We start from the raw sequence: 13,419 nt of genomic DNA on the forward strand, positions 1-13,419 counted from the left end.
GTAAAGTTGCCTTTTTTAAAGACGTAGCTCCGCCTTCAGTTCCTTCAGCTCCCCGCCTATGGGTCAACTTGACCAGAAGGAAAACTGCATCAGATGTGAGTTCATGTTTAATCAGCAGACCCAGGGTTGCCAGGCTTTCACAACAAAACCCGCCCAATTGCCACTCAAAACTAACCCAATCTTTCCGGGCGGTGGGTAAATAGCCTACACGTTTTTTTTTTTGGCGGGCGGGGCTTCCCTGGTAAAAAAAAAAAAACCCGCATTCCTGGGTCCAAATATCACGTTATTGGGGTCGTTTCAACCCGTGGACATGAAAAACAACTTGCGGCAACAGTGTTAAATTAGCCCAATTCCGCGGACCTGGCAACACTGAGCAAACCTCACCTACTGCCAGACAGGATGTCCTTCAGAGCAGATAACATTGTTTTTGTTTTGACTCGCACTTTTGTTTTATATTTTCACTTGACAAGGATCTCAGAACTTAGGCCTGACTGTCTGTTCATGCTGTTCTTTTTTTTTTTTCAGGGAGAGAAAAGAGAAAAAAAAACCACGTTAAACATTTAAATTAGTCTAATATTTCTGTTTTCATGAACTCTCTTTCTCCCTCAGTCTGAGTGTGTTTGCTTATATCTTATAAAGATTAGAAAGATTAGATTAATTTAGTTAATGTTTGTCTCTCTCTGTTATTTGCACCTGACTTTGTGTTCAGACTTCTCATGTCCCTCTGTGGACTGTGACCTACTAACATACCGTACTCTATTGTAAAGAAAACATTTTATATACACATTTGTCTTTAGAGAGTGCGAGAATCATTTCAGTAGCCTTTTGTGTGAATGTCTAAAAGCTTTGCTTATTCACTGTTGGAGATCTACTCCAGATGATTAGTTTGTCAAAATGGGGTACTGTATTATATTTGACCGACTATTATAGGAAATTGTCTTTGAATTGCACTTGCTGGGAAAAACAGCAGAAGAAATGCCTCTTTTTTGTAGTGTGACTTTGGCAACATTCACAATATCTAATCCTTTCTAATTCAGTTTATTCTGTGTCAGTGCTGCTTGTGTGCCTAATAGCTATACAGACTCATCTAATGTGTGTGTGTAACCAAGCATGACAAAGTGCACTACAGTGCCTTCTGTCATCAGCATAGAGGATCGTAGGATGCAATCTGCCACAACTGGCAAAACCACTTCCTCCACTGGAAAAGGGAAGCCCAATCCATCATTCAAGTTTCATTGCAGTCTGGCCACAGGCTGTTTTGTTCCTTGCCGTCAGGCAATCGTTATTGCACCATCAAAGCAAAGACTAGCAGACTAAAGCTTCCACCCTACTGCAGTTCATAGACTAAATAACATTTTTATAGGACATTTTCAAGGTTTTTGCCAGTTAGCATGGCCCAGTTAGTCCTTGCTGATGCCATATGTGAGATTCTGAGAGCAAAAAACATTTTCCCATTGAAAGCCATTCAAAAGGAATATTAATATTTTTAAATGTTCTATTCATCAAAGAATCCTGAATAATGGCGGGTGAAAATTCTTTACCATCACAGGAATAGATTCCATTTTGAAATACATTAAAATTTAAAAAAGTTATTTTAGATTGTAATAATGTTTCACAATAACTGTAAAACAATTCTAGTTTTTGATCAAATAAACGCAGTCTTCAAAATTCACCCATATATTTTACAAGATTGACTATTTTAGTCTTTTTAATGTAAAATGTTTAATTCAGTGTGTTATTTGTAGTTTTTTTTTTGCTTGTTTGTTTCTTTGCTGTTTCTTTGTAACCATTACAAATTACTAGCAATTTTACTAGCAAAAATTGTTTTAAATCCTACACCATTTTTTAAAATACTTTTACATCTCTTATTTCTATTACTAAGCAGTTTTGTTTTACTTTTTTCCCGGCATGCTCCCATTTTGCACTGCATTGTACAAGCACATATTCTTTACTCATTACAATGGAATTTGGCAGAGGTCTGTATGATGACTGATGTGGATATTTTTGGGTGATGTAGTTTACAGTAAGACTCCTGTGGTTCTGTGTTGTTGTAATGGCAGAGTGCAAGAGATTCAGTTTTTCTACTGCACTCAAATATTCCACAACGTAGTCTTGTGTACGTGAGCGCATGAGCTACGTGAGAAATAAGGGAGGCTAGAGATTACAGAATGTATTTCTTCTTCCAGAGCCATAAACAATACTGAGGGAGCACATGAGTAGAACACATTGTACTACAGTCTGTTTTTCTCTTTTTTTCTGTAGCTCTCTAACCATATCACTCTAGTTCTTAATCTAAGTTGATTCAATGTTTTCTCTCGTAAAATAAAACCTTTCTTTTCCCTGATCTCTTTAATTTTATGCTCTGTTTTAGTACAAATTCTTCTCTTTTCCTTTCCCTCTTTTGCCTTCACTGTTTGCCTTGGCTCTCAAACTGATATCATGTGAGTGAGGCGTTCTGTACAGTAAATATTTACAAAGTTATTGGCTGAGGCAATATGCATTCAGCTATGAAAACATACCAGATCTCTATGTTTATCTCCATCCTTCTTGCTCAGATCAGGAATATTTTGGCAGATAAACCACACCTTATCGCCATGTGTCTGTTTTGTTTTTCACATGCCCTCACCAGTCTCTTTGTTGAAAATTAACTCCATATTATTTCAACATTCACAGCCTTTGGACACAGTAAAGTTCAAGTCAGATATATGAGGGCTTATTACTGTCTGAATGATCTACTGACTTTTTCATTTTAACTTTGACAGTTGCTTTTTTCACCTCTTATTTGCCATGTGTTTAAACTTGGGTCCTTTTGCTTTCACTATCTCATGATGGTACTTTGCAAAAGTATAAAAACATAAATAGCACCGGCTAAACAAGAAACAATACATTTTAACCACAGAAACCATTAAAACCAATTTACACATAAATGGTTCTTGAAATAAACACTTAATATATAGGGACATTTTTTCTAAACACAAAAATGAATCGAAAAGGCATCTAAATGCACAATAGGTATACAAATTGATGTGACATAATAATATGACAATAAAATAAAACAACATTTAAAATCAAGAACAACCCCCAAAAATAATAAATAAAATGTATGCACCTAAATTTAACCCTAGACACACCTAACTAGCCAAATATGTAGTGTATGCTAAAGATAACTCAAGATAATCCTATCTTTTGTGGCACATTACATAGGCCTTTCATTATCTTTTAGTGTGTTCTAAATGTCATATAGTGGCAGTTTATTATAATATAAGAGTAGGATATGTTTAGAAATAGGTGCATCATTTAAACTAGTGATTTATCTCTCTAAAAGACTGATAGCAATGTCCCTAACAGTTCTTCCTCAATAAGGCGTTTTGAAAACATGCCATGAGGTTTGTCCCTTCGATATGTCCGTACAAGGCCTAGCTAGAAAGCTATCCAATCGATGCAAAAGGAAAACAAGACAATGAAACAGGTAGACATTTATATAATATACAAAAAATAGTTGATGCTGGGAGGAAGGAGAGTAGGAACTGAAGGGAAGGAAATGTCATAACACGCCTTAGAATTGGTCATACTGGACTTAATAGTATAGATCACGGGTGGCGAACGTCGGACCTGGAGAGCCGCAGCCCTGCAGAGTTTTGCTTCAACCCTAATCAAACACACCTGAACAAGCTAATCAAGGTCTGAAGGGTTACTTGAAAGCTAAAGGCAGGTGAGATTTTATTAGGGTTGGAGCTGAACTCTGCAGGGCTGTGGCTCTCCAGGACTGGAGGTCGCCACTGCTGGTATAGATTATATAGAATTGGCAAGCACCCAACTGGGGAATGTATACACTGTAGTCAACAAGAAACAGTCGCACGTGTATTACTTCACGTGCAACGTGAATTATTTACAACAATGAGAGGTATCGCCTTATTCAGTCAATGAAGAAGGTCAAATACCATGACTTTTCTTTATCAGATCTATTAGTGAAAACAGCTAGTAAGATATATGATGATATTATTAAGTTTATAAAAGAAAGTAAATTAAGTAAGATTATTTATTTATTTATTTTTATGCTCGTTTATTTATTTGTTTTGCTTGTTTTTTAGTTTTTTTTTCCTCATGCCATGTATATGCAAATATCTTAATCCACACTCCAGTCCAGTTGGTGGCGGTAATGCACCTATAAGCTGGTTTGCCAACCGCCAATAAAACACCGAAGAAGAAGAAGAAGAAGAAGAAGAAGACAAGATGTCCACCTTGGCTTTTCTCTATGCCAACAGTTGATTTGCAAATATTTAATTGAATAAATGAAAACCAGAAACATGTTCCAAAAGAGACAATAGTGCAGCAGCATTTAGATAGTCATTACTTTCAATTTTTACAAATTTATACAGATGGTTCTAAAGACCCAGAAACTGGGCGTACAAGTGCTGCCATTTCTTACTTTAAATATAAATCTGCAAAAAGAACTGCTAATAATGTATCGGTATATGCAGCAGAGATGATCGCTATTCAGATATCTTTACAGTGGGTGGAAGAAATCCAACCAACAACAGTTGTAATCTTTTCAGATTCATATTCTGCACTTACAAGTATACTGAGTGGAAAATCAGAATCTATGGTAATTTTATTAGAAGTACTGCAAAGAAGATATATGATGATATTATTAAGTTTATAAAAGAAAGTAAATGAAGTAAGATAATTTATTTATTTATTTTTATGCTCGTTTATTTATTTGTTTTGCTTGTTTTTTTGTTTTTTTTTCCTCATGCCATGTATATGCAAATATCTTAATCCACACTCCAGTCCAGTTGGTGGCGGTAATGCACCTATAAGCTGGTTTGCCAACCGCCAATAAAACACAGAAGAAGAAGAAGAAGAAGAAGAAGAAGACAAGATGTCCACCTTGGCTTTTCTCTATGCCAACAGTTGATTTGCAAATATTTAATTGAATAAATGAAAACCAGAAACATGTTCCAAAAGAGACAATAGTGCAGCAGCATTTAGATAGTCATTACTTTCAATTTTTACAAATTTATACAGATGGTTCTAAAGACCCAGAAACTGGGCGTACAAGTGCTGCCATTTCTTACTTTAAATATAAATCTGCAAAAAGAACTGCTAATAATGTATCGGTATATGCAGCAGAGATGATCGCTATTCAGATATCTTTACAGTGGGTGGAAGAAATCCAACCAACAACAGTTGTAATCTTTTCAGATTCATATTCTGCACTTACAAGTATACTGAGTGGAAAATCAGAATCTATGGTAATTTTATTAGAAGTACTGCAAAGTTTGTACCGAATACGGCAACTGAGAATTATAGCAGGATTTGTATGGGTGCCTGCTCATGTTCGAGTGGAAGGAAATGAGGAGGTAGACAAGACAGTGAAACAGGCTCTTAAGCACACATATATCGACATACATATAAACAAGTAGGCCATGTAAGAACTGCTTATAGTAATAGAAGGGATGATACAGTTATATCTCGATTGAGAACTGGACACTCTACTCTTAATAAATCACTCCAGATTATAGGAAAACATGAATCTGGTCAATGTAATCATTGTGGACTTCCAGAAACTGTAGAGCATGTGTTGATTAACTGTAGGGCATATGAAAGGGAAAGACTCCAGTTAAAAGAGGAATTAAAATCTGATGGCATTAATTCTATGACATTACAGAATGTGTTAAACAGTTCTTATAAAGGTTATAAAGCACTTTTTAATTTTCTGAAAATAACAAATGTATATAATAAAATATAGATAGAAGTTTTTTTTTTTTTTTTTTTTTGGAATTAGCATTTCCCTTGATAATATCGCCTCACACTCCAGCCCAGTAGGTGGCGGAATATGCATCAAAAGCTGGTTTGCCAACCGCCATAAAACATCAAAAGAAGAAGAAGAAGAAGAAGAAGAAGAAGAAGAAAAGGTACTAATGTACGTTAAGGAAAGTGAAACTGTAATAAATAAATGTTTTTCGTTCATAGTTCGTCTACTAATGCATGAGGTGAATCTGGAGAGTGTCGCGGAACTGTGTGTTTGAAGGTGAGATTCACGCTTTTCTTGTTTATCTGTGCGCGGGCAGAGGGTGTGATCTGAGCTCCGTCCAGTCAATGGCGCTCTATTATGTATATGGATTTAAGCTACATAAATAACACGTAAAATGCATTATTATTAGAATTATTGCATTATGACAATATTACTTTAGTTTTGGGCAGTGTTAGTGGTGTCGGTTTAATTGTATTATTTTGATATTTATATGTCTTCTTGAGGGTTGTTTTACATTTATTCATTCATTTACATTTTAATTTGAGTCTTAATAATTTTGTTTAAAGCTAACCGATATAACTTTTGTTCTTGCAGGTACAATGGCTTTAGTGTCAGCAGACACCAAAATCGCAGAGTTGCTGAATGAGCTGCATCAGCTCATAAAACAAACTCAGGTGAGCAGACTGAGCACTACTCTGTTGTCCCATGCGCATGATCACTGTAGTTTGAGTTTATATGCTTTGGGAAAGACCTCCTTTTTGTACACTTTACCCCCACCCAGTGTTTATACCCTAATCTCTCTTAAATACACAGGAAGAGCGATCAAGAAGTGAACACAACCTTCTCAACATCCAGAAAACGCATGAAAGGATGCAAACAGAAAATAAGAGTAAGACATGAATTCCTATTGCATTGTTTACAATGAGAATAAGTCACATTAATATTAAGTTAATAGTTGTAATAATTAATCACATTAAGAGAATAAGTAATGTTCAATATTGTCAAACTAGATCTCTTATATTTGTATTTATGATTTTAATTTCTTGTCTGATATCTCTGTTCCACTTTATATCTACTTAACTTCTTCAGCTTCTCCATATTATCGGACAAAACTGAGGGGTCTTTACACCACAGCTAAAGCTGATGCTGAGGCTGAATGTGGGTAAGTTGATGTGAAAGTTGCTGCATTTTGGCTTCCCTTTGCACCACTTTACATCAATGCAAAGGATGCACCTTGACTTTAAGAAATACTTCAAATACACAAATCAATACTGAAATACACAAGATGATTCACAAAATGATCTGTTCTTGAAATGATTCTTTTCGGTGTTGATTATTTTGTTTTCGTCTCAACAAGGAACATCTGGAAGATCTTGAACTTGTGGTTGTATAGCCCCATCTTGTGGAACTTTTGTCCAAGGCTCTCAGATGTGTGCTGAATGGAAAAAACAGACTTGTTGAATATTATTAATCCTATACATCTGTTTCCTAGCAAGCCTTGCGTTTTAAATTATGGGAGGCAGTTCCAGTTTGGGGGACGTTCCACTCAAAATGACTGAAAAAAAAATCCCTTCAAAACATAATGTTGCACTACAAATAATCCTTATGCGTCAGTTTAACTGAATGAGTTGTACATTTTCCTTCACGTTCTATTTTTTACTTGTCAGAAGAGTAATATAACACTTGGTATTTTAATGTGACATGGTATAACAAGAATATCTATGGCAAGAGCTCTTTTTAGTCCACTGCATTATTTCCTTCTCATTATTTTTAAATTTTTCCTTTGTATTCTGCTGAAACAGTATGAAAAAAGACAACATATACTGCACATTTGTGGAATATTTATGATATAAACCATGAATGATTCACTGGAATGCACCAAGAATCTCTTGTTTTTCTCTCCAAATCCTCACGTGTCTTTACAGGTTTGTTTTCACATGTATGCTTTAAAGGAACACTCCACTATTTTTGAAAATAGGCTAATTTTCCAACTCCCCTAGAGTTAAACAGTTGAGTTTTACCGTTTTCGAATCCATTCAGCCGATCTCCGGGTCTGGCGGTAGCACTTTTAGCTGTAGCTTAGCATAGATCATTGAATCTGATTAGACCGTTAGCATCTCGCTCACAAATGACCAAAGAGTTTCTATATTTTTCCTATTTAAAACTTGACTCTTCTGTAGTTAAATTGTGTACTAAGACCGACGGAAAATGAAAAGTTTTTCACAGCAGGCGCAATGATATTACGCAGCGCCTGAAAATAGGCTAACTTCCGTCAACATAACCAACGTGACCAATTGCTTGCACAGGGACCGTGCTGGGGACTATTTTCAGGCGCTGCGTAATATCATTGCGCCTGCTGCACCCATGGTACGGCAGCAAAGTTCCTTGATTATTACGTATAGTTGAGTATAGTTCCTAGCCATATCGGCCTAGAAAATCGCAACTTTTCATTTTCCGTCGGTCTTAGTACACGATGTAGGCTAGGAACTATACTCAACTATACGTAATAATCAAGGAACTTTGCTGCCGTACCATGGGTGCAGCAGGCGCAATGATATTACGCAGCGCCTGAAAATAGTCCCCAGCTAGGTAACTTCCAATAAGCCTATTTTCGATTCAAAAATAGGTAAAACTCAACTGTTTAACTCTAGGGGAGTTGGAAAATGAGCCTATTTTCAAAAATAGTGGAGTGTTCCTTTAAAATGTAACTGTCCCCCCTTTTCACTTCTAATCCTTATCAGTCATTTTTATTGTTTCTAAAACAGGTAAATACAATATTTGTTACCTGTTAAAATGACGAAAATCACATTATCACTCAATGTTCTAGTTAATGAACATTTTTTGACAAAGGCAACGTACTATGTCACATAATATAGACATATTACTGCAGTGATATTTAACACGTGCATGATATTGGTGCAGAAATAATCGAGCTTTGGGGGTTATTCGTGATATGTCAAAAGTAATTTGTTAATGTTTTTACACTTTAAAATTTCCTTTTAATGAACAATGTTTAAAGGGTGAGCAGAATAATGTCACCTCATTGTACACAGTTTTTGAAAATGCTTATTATTGCATTCATAGAGCGAACCTTTCTCTGATTGTTCATGGAATGGAAGTTACTCCCATAATTTGCTCAAAGCATCTTGGGGCGTAGGAAAATGGTGGATAAAACCTAATGAATCATAACTGATACACAAATTTCTAAACCTCTAACCTATCAAAAGGAATTTAAAAAAATTTAAGCAAGTAAAAGGTATTTTCTTATAATTCTATAAATGTTGTGGTATACATCGTTTTGCTTTTTGCTGTGAAATCTTTACTGATTTTTATAAAGTAAACTTAAGAATAACTTTCATATTGTTAGCAATATTTCAAGATAAACATTTACTGGACTGAAGCAACTTAAGTTTACTTGATTATCCATATATAATTTTTTAGAAAAATCTTGTTAAAATGTGAGTATCAAATATGATACATCAGGCTTTTGAGGAAAGATTATTTGTACATATCCTAATCATTAATGCATTGCATTATATGTTTTGCCCCCACAATAAAAACTGCAGAACTTTAACTATAAAACTAAGCATTTAAATATCATCTAACAAAGACATATTATTTGGAAATATAGAGTGAAATCTTGATATTTATATGCATTTTATGTAAGTAACCTGCAATCCTACTTGATTTAATTGATTTAGCCTTCATTACAAGCTATCAGAATTTTATCTTACTTTTTGAGCATATAAATATCAGATATACCAAATTGCATATTTTTCCTCAATTTGGGCCTCTGAATAAAATTGAGGTACTCCTTGAGTATGAGCTCCATATTCCCCTATATTATGCAAAATGAGCCATAAAAGCCTGATGTATCAAATATGATACTCCAAATGTTTTTTCTCCCCAAATAACTGATCCATTTCAAGAAATTCTATTTTTCTGACCATTGTTTCATGCCAGGCTTTACAGCGTTAATTGATCAGATTTATATGCATCCCTCCCACAGTATACTTCGACGGGCACTTGACAAGATTGCAGAAATTAAATCCCTTTTGGAGGAAAGACGGATTGGTAAGTCTTGGATATTAGTTTGTAAACGTGTGCATCTGAATGCATTTGGACAGTTGTGGAAGCGAATCAGACCCTTCCCTTTCTCCAGCTGCCAGAATGGCAGGGGTGTACAGTGACACTGACCCACCCAGAAAGACCATGCGCAGAGGTGTCCTGATGACCCTGTTACAACAGTCGGCCATGACACTTCCTCTCTGGATCGGCAAACCTGGCGAGAGGTACCATTCCGAGTCTCCTACATTATGCTTTCTTTGTTTTAGAAATGCTTATTTAGTCAGTGAATTAGTTACAATTGTTACATTTCACTAATTCATGCCTGTCTTACTCCTTCAGTCCACCACCACTGTGTGGCGCTATTCCAGCAAGCAGTGACTATGTGGCTAAACAGGGTGACAAGGTGGCGGCACGTGTGAAGGCCGTGGATGGTGATGAACAGTGGATTCTTGCGGAAGTTGTCAGCTACAATCACTCCACCAACAAGTAATCATCTACCAGTTGAGCTCAGCTACAGGGCGTTTTTTAATTATTTAATTTTAGCTTTTAAACCTGATTGTGTGAAATGATAATGTAACATTATGATTTTATCTTTTATCAGGTATGAAGTGGATGACATTGATGAAGAGGGTAAAGAGTAAGTACGATTCCATTATTCACGATTTTCAGCCACATATGAATTGATACTCTACTGTTCAAATTTTTAAAAATAAATTAATATTTTAGCAAGGATGCATCGAATTGATTAAAAATGACAATAAATACATTTATAATGTTACAAATTATAAATTTTTATTTAAAATAAATACAAAGAATCCTGAAAAAAAATGCATCACAGTTTCCACAAAAATATTAAGACTTTTAGTTTTTAGCACAACCTTTTTCAACACTGATAATAATAAGAATTGTTTCTTGAGCAGCAAATCAGCATATTAGAATGATTTCTGAAGGATAATGTGACACTGCAGACTGGAATAATGCTGAAAATTCAGCTTTGCCATCACAGGAATAAATTACATTTTTAAAATATATTAAAATAGAAAAGGGTTATTTTAAATTGTAACAATATTTCACAATGTCACTATTTTACTTAGTGGCTCCAAACTTTTGAACAGTAATGTAATTCCAGCAGTGCTTTATTCAAATGATCTCATTTTCTCTTTTGTTCAGGAGACACACATTGAGTCGGAGAAGAATAATTCCTCTCCCACAGTGGAAAGCAAACCCCGAAACAGACCCAGAGGCCCTGTTCAGTAAGGATCAGCTGGTGCTGGCCCTCTATCCACAGACCACATGCTTTTACAGAGCTCTGATCCACACGCCGCCACATCGGGTGAGTGGAACAAGAATAAAAAGAGTTGAAAGACTGATTGAAGTGTAGGATTAGAGGCTTCAGAGATACATGAAGTGTTGAAGATCTGCAGTGCTTTTCGAAACCCTTTGAAAGTCATGGAATTAATGTTAGTCTGTTAGAATATTTCTTTATTATGTGTTTTGTGGCATCATTAGACCAGTTATATACGAAGAACAATAGTTTCCCTATAATTTGACACATCTTACGTCTTTTCCAGCCCCAGGATGACTACTCAGTTCTGTTTGAGGATACATCTTATGCTGATGGCTATTCTCCACCTCTCAACGTCGCTCAGCGATATGTAGTGGCCTGCAAGGAGAACAAAAAGAAGTGACAGAAATATACAATGTGAGACATTGCTTGCAAAAAGACCCTGCATGATTGTTGTGATTGAAAACAAGATATTGAGCATTGATTCTGTTTTATGTGCTTTTTCCCCCATTTCTGTTAACATGTACATAGTATTGGTATATTTTATACTGCATCTTTTGTATGATGTTTTTGTGGATCTGGATACAAGGACAACAACTGCAAGTGAATTGGGCTAAAGTAATAAACCCTTTACATGTGAATAAATGGTACACAAATCTGTTGTCTCTACTTTATAAAGGCCAAATAGTACATGCTTTAAATATTAAAAATTGGGCCTTTTAAGGGCTTGTAACCACCACAGATATTCAGGACTACACCTTCACCTAATATTCAGAATTGATGTTCAGTCAATATTATTTTTTTAATGGCAGATTCTGTTAAGTGGTTTTTTAAATTACTATTACAATTTACAAACCAACAAACTGTTGCATCAAGTTACCTTTGACCGCCAATCTGACTATGTAGAGCATGTAGCCTATAGCACTATAGTAAAATCCCAGGACACCCCTAGTCCAAGCGTATACTGCTATTTTTTACTCTGCATTGTCTGACATGAATATTCCATTCATTCATAAAGAGACAGCAGCGATTCTACAACGGGTTACATTTGAGAGATACTGAGTTAGAAAATAGAGTAAATGAAGTAGCCTATAATATGATTAGTCTGATTAACATGACACACAGACATATGAATACTCAAATTGAAGAATTCGGTTTCAGGTTTCTAGATTCTAGGTTTAATTTTATTATTGTCATATTATACATTTTGCATTCTGCTCTTTTTATGTAGATTTCAAGTATTTTAATTCATACAATAATACATTTATTTCAGTCCCCTGCTGAAATTTGTTTTTAATGGTTTTACTGGTTATAATGAAAATGGTATTGGTTTTAATGGAAACTGTAATGGTGCCTGTTGGTCTCTACTGGTAGGCCTAATTGGTGGCTTTTGTTAAAACCACTAAATCCTAATGTAATATGTCCTAAAAACACACTTCAGGAAACCATTATTTAATGGTTTTAATGGATAAAAGTTGATGGTTTGTAATGTTTGTAATGGTATTTGTAGTGGAAATCATTTGAGTTTCTGTGATGGTCTCTATTGTTTTTGTCAGCAGGGTCACCATGGGTTTTGTGATGTTATTTGCCATACATGCGATAGGATTGCTGTAATATTGTGAGATAGTAGTGACTGCTTGTAGTTGTGGTGGGCCTATTTGGGAGAAAATCCAGGGCCGTTTTTTACTCCCAGTCCATCCCTGGCTGTACCGGTGGTAAATATAAGGCCCTCAGACAGTAGCCTACAGGCAGGTTGTCGATGAGTGACAGAGCAGAATAAGGATGAAGCAAAGTGGGGATGCGCTGTCCTTGAACCATTCAACTTGGTTTTGTTTATATTTTGCTTAGCCTATAATTTTTAAGGACAGATGTCTTATTTATTTAACAACCTACATTTTTATTTATTTTTCTCTGCGACACTTTTTCCAATGTTAAACGAATTGTATCCTGACAAGACGAATAAAACGAATAAAAATAAGAAATACAATTTTTGTACAACATTAGGACACTTTTTTCCTGTGTTGCATAAAATATTAAACGAATTTTGTGTCTTAAGAAAATTCATATAAATTCAAGTCAAAGTCAATACATTCAAGACTCTTGACAAGACGAATAAATCACGAATTTACTACAATTTTACAAACTGTGATGTAAGCATTACGTTCGCGCCATTCATAAAAATATGGATTCTGAGGACGAAATAGTTTTCTTTGTGGCAGGCGGCTTGTGACGTCCAAAAAAAAAAAAACGAAGACAAAGGACATGGCAAAGAGAATGGCTGAAAAGCAGAGAAAAGCATGGACTTTCT

The 13,419-nt window shown here is 35.4% G+C and overlaps 1 protein-coding gene across 4 annotated transcripts; it reads left to right on the forward strand.

The window, feature by feature from the left end:
• Positions 1 to 5,880: 5,880 nt before the first annotated feature.
• Positions 5,881 to 11,865, forward strand: sgf29 (SAGA complex associated factor 29). Of its 4 annotated transcripts, XM_016487009.1 has the most exons (11): positions 5,897 to 5,918; positions 5,977 to 6,034; positions 6,353 to 6,432; positions 6,572 to 6,647; positions 6,848 to 6,920; positions 9,768 to 9,832; positions 9,921 to 10,050; positions 10,166 to 10,312; positions 10,428 to 10,463; positions 10,997 to 11,159; positions 11,398 to 11,865. In XM_016487009.1, exons 3-11 carry the CDS (start codon positions 6,358 to 6,360, stop codon positions 11,512 to 11,514), a joined length of 882 nt encoding a protein of 293 aa, XP_016342495.1. In that variant the 5' UTR covers positions 5,897 to 5,918; positions 5,977 to 6,034; positions 6,353 to 6,357; the 3' UTR covers positions 11,515 to 11,865. The 4 variants fall into 4 exon arrangements, with proteins under 4 accessions (XP_016342493.1, XP_016342496.1, XP_016342495.1 ...); XM_016487007.1 differs by lacking the exon at positions 5,977 to 6,034 and having other exon boundaries at positions 5,881 to 5,936; positions 11,398 to 11,864; XM_016487010.1 differs by lacking the exon at positions 5,977 to 6,034 and having other exon boundaries at positions 5,895 to 5,926.
• Positions 11,866 to 13,419: the final 1,554 nt, after the last annotated feature.

Source organism: Sinocyclocheilus anshuiensis, unplaced genomic scaffold (genome assembly GCF_001515605.1).
Source record: "Sinocyclocheilus anshuiensis isolate Anshui unplaced genomic scaffold, SAMN03320099.WGS_v1.1 scaffold653, whole genome shotgun sequence".
Taxonomy (NCBI): Eukaryota; Metazoa; Chordata; class Actinopteri; order Cypriniformes; family Cyprinidae; genus Sinocyclocheilus; species Sinocyclocheilus anshuiensis.